Raw genomic sequence first — 6,588 nt, 5'->3', positions numbered from 1 at the left:
GAATGTAAAATGTCGACAATAGAATATAGAAAGTAGTGCGTTTAATGTAGAGCGTTGAGTAAACAGTGCTGACTTTGGAGCGACAGGCGTCTTCGACCAACATCATTCTGGGACCCGTGAAGATCCGGTTAGAATTGATCTTCAGTAACCCATGCTTGTCGTAAGAGGCGACTAACGGCATCGGGTGGCCAGGCTCGCTGACTTGGTTGACACATGTCATCGTATCCCATTTGCGTCAATCGATGCTCATGCTGTTGACCACTGGATTGTCTGGTCCAGGCTCGATTATTTACAGGCTGCCGCCATATAGCTGGAAGATTGCTGAGTGCGGCGTAAAACTAAACTCACTCTGGTATTTTCCACCGTCAGGTCTTAATTATTCAAATACTGTTCCTTTCAGACGAGTCCTTCTGTGTCATGATGTCATTTCATACTTACACATGATACTCTATCACTGAGAATGTATACAGAAGATGAACACGTCCATTTGCATGCTTGAGTTTATTGCAGATGTTGTTTTCCAGGCGTTAATAATGAGGAAAATTAACAAAATTCAACAAATAAAATATATAAAAGATAGGACACGTATAAACATTGTTTCATCTCATTTTGGAATTCATGTCAGTTGCCCGTGTATGCAGGCTGCCTGTTACAAGATTTGGGTTCTTACAAGAAAGTACTGGAGATAAGCGGTATGCGTTGTCGGTCGTTAGCATCTGTTACCATGGTAACCGGGAGGCCGAGAACCAGATTAACTGAGGGTCTCGTGGTCGAACTGGTACTCTCCGAGACCTGGTCCAACCCGCTTCAGGTTGGTCACGTGATCGGAGAGCTTCTTGATCATCTCCACCTCTTCTCCCAGAAACTCACTTTCCAGGAAGTCCATCATCTGTAGCAGTAAGAGGACAGAGACGTTGTTGATTTGTGGCAGGAATGACAATTCATTCATGGAAAGAAGATTTGGTCCCTTCTCGATCTGACCCCCTTATGGCCAACACGCACTCCCCGACAGTTTGGTGTCTGAGCTTAAACGTAACCATTCTCACTGTATTGACTTTGACATTTTAACGTCATCTCCTCCACCCCTACGGTATTTGACGTAACCATTCTCACTGTATTGACTTTGACATTTTAACGTCATCTCCTCCACCCCTACGGTATTTGACGTAACCATTCTCACTGTATTGACTTTGACATTTTAACGTCATCTCCTCCACCCCTACGGTATTTGACGTAACCATTCTCACTGTATTGACTTTGACATTTTAACGTCATCTTTTCTTATTGTACCATGCCTCCCGCCCTACCTGTCCTCCCGTTTGTGACTGTACGCACCTGTGGGTCAGTGTTGGAGTCGGCGATCTTGTGCAGGTCAAGGAACTCCTGGTTGACGCTCTTCTCCAGGGCCAGGGCAGACTGCATCACGTCCAGGCCCGTTCCCCACTCATCCTGGCGCGGCCTCTGTAGCAACACGTTCACATGTATCCGACTACAGCGACATCACATACAGGTAAAACGATTCAATCTGACTGGATTCTGTTTAGATACGCTTTTGCGATAATACCTAATGCACTGTACTAATCAAATGGCGATTCGGCAGGAATACATCATTAGATGTGTAATGACATTCTTCTTCTGATGGTTACTAAGTTCCCAGAAATATTAAATGTGTCCATGAATGAATGTCTTTCCTACACATCTTGGTAGTACTACTACAGGGACGTCACTGTAGGAGAATGAAAGTAGTTCTGTATACTTCATAATTGTCCTGCGTTACAGTGTTGCACTTGACTGTGAAACTAGGTCACATGTTATCATTCACTGCAACCGTCGCAACAACAATGTTTTCTGTAGCCTACAGCAGAGGCTAACTGCGAGAGTGTGTGTGTGAGTGTGTGTGAGTGTGTGTGAGTGTGTGTGTGTGTGTGTGTGTGTGTGTGTGTGTGTGTGTGTGTGTGTGTGTGTGTGTGTGTGTGTGTGTGCGCGTGTGTGTGTGTGTGTGTGTATTTCGAACCTCCCCTTGAAAAAGACTTAAGATCACATTGAAGATTTTTTTTTGCGTTGGCGGAGCCATGGGAGGGTTCAGGGGGTTCGAACTCCCTGAACCCCCCAACCCCCACCCCCTTTTCAAAATTCCTGGATCCGCCCATGAGCTACTTGGATGTCTTGTATCCCGACCTCAATACTAACTGGACTATCGGTAGCCCCACTCCCCCGTGAATTGAATTGACGTTAACTGCTGGTTTAGTGCACCTGTCCCATGTTAAGTGGGATGTTCTGTCGCCCAGTGTCGAGGCTTACCTGGATGTCCTGCAACACGATGCGGCCACCTCTCTTGTTCTGGTACTCCATCAGCTTGTCGGCGAACTCGCGCTTCTTGCAAGAGGCATCCTTGAGGAACTCGAAGAATCCTTTCAGGGCCACGTCATCCCGGTGAAAGTACCAGGCCTGCAGACAGGAGACGAGACCCGGCATAAGCGGATACAGGACACACATGGAGAACAACACCATTTAGTCTTATCATCATGCCCTCAAGTTGTACTTTGCTTTTTCAGCCACAGAAGCCAACTGCATATATTACAACGTGAGTATTAAGTAGTGTATCTTCCGTGATTCTTCATCTTAGTCCTCCGTCCCTGAACCACATTATCCCCCCTTCCACCCACCCCTTTCTGCAACACAAAAGCTCTACATAAAGCAAGTCTTGATTTCCCCAGGATCTGCATTTCCTATGAACAAATACAGTCACCATATACATTTTAAATGTTATTCGGTTCTATAAGAATTGAACATTTTGAGAGACTTTGTGTATGTCTATCTTCATCTGTATAGTGGAATAGTATCACATGCTATACATCCCACACGCGTATTACATGCGACTGGTAGCTGTCATGATATAGAACATACAGCCAGTGTTACAGTCATACCTATACCCAACAATCACTGCTTGAGGGAGGTGGAGGGGTTGTCTGTCTGAACGCTGTGAAGGTAGCTGTGTTGTATTGGCTATCAGGTTACACCAAATTTTACCCAGCATAATGTCGACGATGCATTGCGGGTCATCTCGCACCAGTCCACACGGGGACGAGTGCACTACGACCAAGCATGGGGACTTGGAAAGGGATGCTTCTGTACATGTCGGGTGGGGTCTGGCCAAGGGGGACACTGATGAGATGGGGCGGGAGTAATATCGTGATGGGAGACTATGATAGAAACTCACCATGGAGTGGTAGACATAGCTATAGGCAGAAGACACATAGGCGCAACACTGACCAGGAATGAGTAGGCGTGACACTGACCAGGGAATGATAGACATATGACACTGACCAGGGAATGGTAGACACAGGCGTGACACTGACCAGGAATGGTAGACATAGGCGACACTGACCAGGGAATGATAGACAAAGGCGTGACTGACCAGGAATGGTAGACACAGGCTGACCAGGGAATGACACTGACCAGGAATGGTAGACATAGGCGTGACACTGACCAGGGAATGATAGACATAGGCGACACTGACCAGGGAATGGTAGACACAGGCGTGACCACTGACCAGGGAATGATAGACATAGGCGTGACACTGACCAGGGAATGATAGATAGGTATGAAGGTGAATGGTAGACATGACTGACTGACCAGGGAATGGTAGACACAGGCGTGACACTGACCAGGGAATGGTAGACATAGGCGTGACACTGACCAGGGAATGATAGACACAGGCGTGACACTGACCAGGGAATGGTAGACATAGGCGTGACACTGACCAGGGAATGGTAGACACAGGCGTGACACTGACCAGGGAATGGTAGACACAGGCGTGACACTGACCAGGGAATGGTAGACATAGGCGTGACACTGACCAGGAATGGTAGACATAGGGGAATGGTAGACATAGGCGTGACACTGACCAGGGAATGGTAGACATAGGCGTGACACTGACCAGGAATGGCAGACCGGGGAATAGGCGTGACACTGACCAGGGAATGGTAGACATAGGCGTGACACTGACCAGGGAATGATAGACATAGGCGTGACACTGACCAGGGAATGGTAGACATAGGCGTGACACTGACCAGGGAATGGTAGACATAGGCGTGACACTGACCAGGGAATGGTAGACACAGGCGTGACACTGACCAGGGAATGGTAGACATAGGCGTGACACTGACCAGGGAATGGTAGACATAGGCGTGACACTGACCAGGGAATGGTAGACATGGCTATAGGCGTGACACCCAGAATGATAGACATAGGTGTGACGCTCTCCATAAAATGGTAGACAGAGATAGACGTGACACTCACCATGGATTGGTAGACATAGCTACAGTTCAGCAGGACGTTGACATGTTTGTTGACGCCCGCCTCGCTGTTGACGTGGAAGTTCTGACGTACTTGACTCTGCATGGTGTCAAATTAGTTCTCGACTGGAATCTGAATGTAGATGAAGATTTGACGTTCCCGTCTTCCTGCCCGTACGCACACTGACGCAGCTAAGCAAAGAGTAGACTGGGGCCACTGTGCTCGCCTGCAGCTTATATACCCAGCCTGGAGCTATCTCTGATCACGTGGTGTTCCCGGGCACATGTGCAGATGACAACATGCTGGCTGGAACCAATGGCTGTAGCAAGTCAAGGTGCACCCTGCACAGTGAATAGAACACGACGATGTTATGTCGTCATGACATTATTGCAACACTGGTGTGAGGGAGACGTTTACGCGACCTGGCATTTTAAATGTTATGCATTTTCCACTTACTACTTAGTGTTAAAAGACCTGTATTATGAAAACTGTCCCTACTATGAGGCCGACATACGTTCTGCTCGCGAACCTGCAATAGATATGTGACGTTGTGCTGGTATAGTGTCCGAGGAGACGGTATATGGAGGGGTGTCCAGGTCGGGCTGGTATAGTGTCCGAGGAGACGGTATATGGAGGGGTGTCCAGGTCGGGCTGGTATAGTGTTCGAGGAGACGGTATATGGAGGGGTGTCCAGGTCGGGCTGGTATAGTGTCCGAGGAGACGGTATATGGAGGGGTCCAGGTCGGTATATGGAGGGGGTGTCCAGGTCGGGCTGTTGTGGGCTTGTTTCTACGAGACTGGCAAGCTGTGATGTGTGTGTGCGCGCGTGTCTGTGTTGGTGGAAGCGAGTGTGCGTGCGCACGTTTTTAGGTGGAGTGTGCGCGTGTGTATGAGCGTTTGTCTGTGTTTGGGTAAGTGTGCATGACGTGCGCGACCACTGTGCGAGCGGGGAAGGGAGGGCTTGAGCAACTATTTGTGTTTAGCTTCCCAATCAACTCCGAACTTCATACAGATGACCGCTGGACATCGACTAGACTGTGTTCTTTATGCGGAATGATAAGTTTGTTAGTCCCCTAGGCGCTACTTTATCACATGTATCAGCGAAGACAACTGTGTCTTTCGTCTCTACCAACCTAGTTCAGCGTACATTTTATTTCTTCTTAGTATCAGGATGTTCTCCCCCTAACTTTAGATCTTGCAGTTGTGATAACTTCCATTTTATGTATATATATGAACTGTGATATTCTCCATTTTTATTTATATGTATGGGGCGCCCTGCGTGTCTCATAGGCCATATTGGCCGGACACTTTACGTTCTATTTGTGTATTTTTATTGTCATTGTTTTACAGTGTGTGACACGAAAATATTTTTTCTTCTTCTTCTTCTTCTTCTTCTTCTGTGTTTGAGATATTCATGTTGCATATCAATCCTTCCAGATTGCCCTGCCAAGTTAAAGGTTTCAGCTATGTCCTGTGTCTCACTGGCGTGATTCCCAATTACCATCCATGCCGTTATGCTTAAGAGAATTGACTGGATTACCTACTGTTTCATGTCTACACATCTGTGATGATGCCACATTGCTATTCAGGACGCGTTCACGTGAGCGGTTTATCTGCCAATTTAATCTGTGACATACTTGTGGAAATGGAACATGATGCTGCATAAATAAGTTGTTTTGTGCATTGTGTGAGTTGGAGTTTACAGGCCCTTTAGCAATAATTAAATAAGTACTGCAGATGACACACTTAATGATGTTCACACACTGTGCCATGTGACAGCCCGAACACCTTAACCATTAGGCCACCCACCGCCGTGTGCTGCGTTCAAACCTTCAGCACGGTGTGTACACAAAAACGACGAAACCATTTCCATAACCATAAGCCGTTTCTTCGAAGACAAGTTTTCTTTGTTTACGAAACACCATCAGATATTGATAATACCATGGCCGCAACTGGTTGTCAAATAAGAGGCTACAGGTCCATAGCATCTGAATTGAATTCAATCCACAAGATCATAGGAATAAAATAACAGGTATTGAGAAATAAAAGATTTTAGATAAATTCTAGACCCAAATCCAAATGATGTCAAATCGTTTTTATGTCCATGGCACACGAGGGGAGACTGACGGTCAACTATGATAAACAGATACAAATAATTTATTTAAACAAAAAAATGTCATTTATAAAGTGGTCAGATGTAACAATCGTTTTACTTTCTTAGTAAAGTACAAATTCCGGTACTTTTTGGGTTGAACCCACGGGGGTTTCCAAACCACACGTACAGAGTGA

General features: G+C 46.6%; 1 protein-coding gene across 1 annotated transcript; it reads right to left on the bottom strand.

Annotated features, from left to right (window-relative positions):
* Nucleotides 1-486: 486 nt before the first annotated feature.
* On the bottom strand, nucleotides 487-4,518 carry LOC124291440 (soma ferritin-like). The gene is made up of 4 exons (XM_046728434.1): nucleotides 4,303-4,518; nucleotides 2,302-2,448; nucleotides 1,336-1,461; nucleotides 487-889 (listed from the first exon to the last, which is right to left on the bottom strand). Exons 1-4 carry the CDS (start codon nucleotides 4,402-4,404, stop codon nucleotides 752-754), a joined length of 513 nt encoding a protein of 170 aa, XP_046584390.1. The 5' UTR covers nucleotides 4,405-4,518; the 3' UTR covers nucleotides 487-751.
* Nucleotides 4,519-6,588: the final 2,070 nt, after the last annotated feature.

This window comes from Haliotis rubra, unplaced genomic scaffold, assembly GCF_003918875.1.
Source record: "Haliotis rubra isolate DU_JTF1 unplaced genomic scaffold, ASM391887v1 Scf491, whole genome shotgun sequence".
NCBI lineage: Eukaryota > Metazoa > Mollusca > Gastropoda > Lepetellida > Haliotidae > Haliotis > Haliotis rubra.
This window is presented reverse-complemented; position numbering and strand designations above follow the sequence as displayed.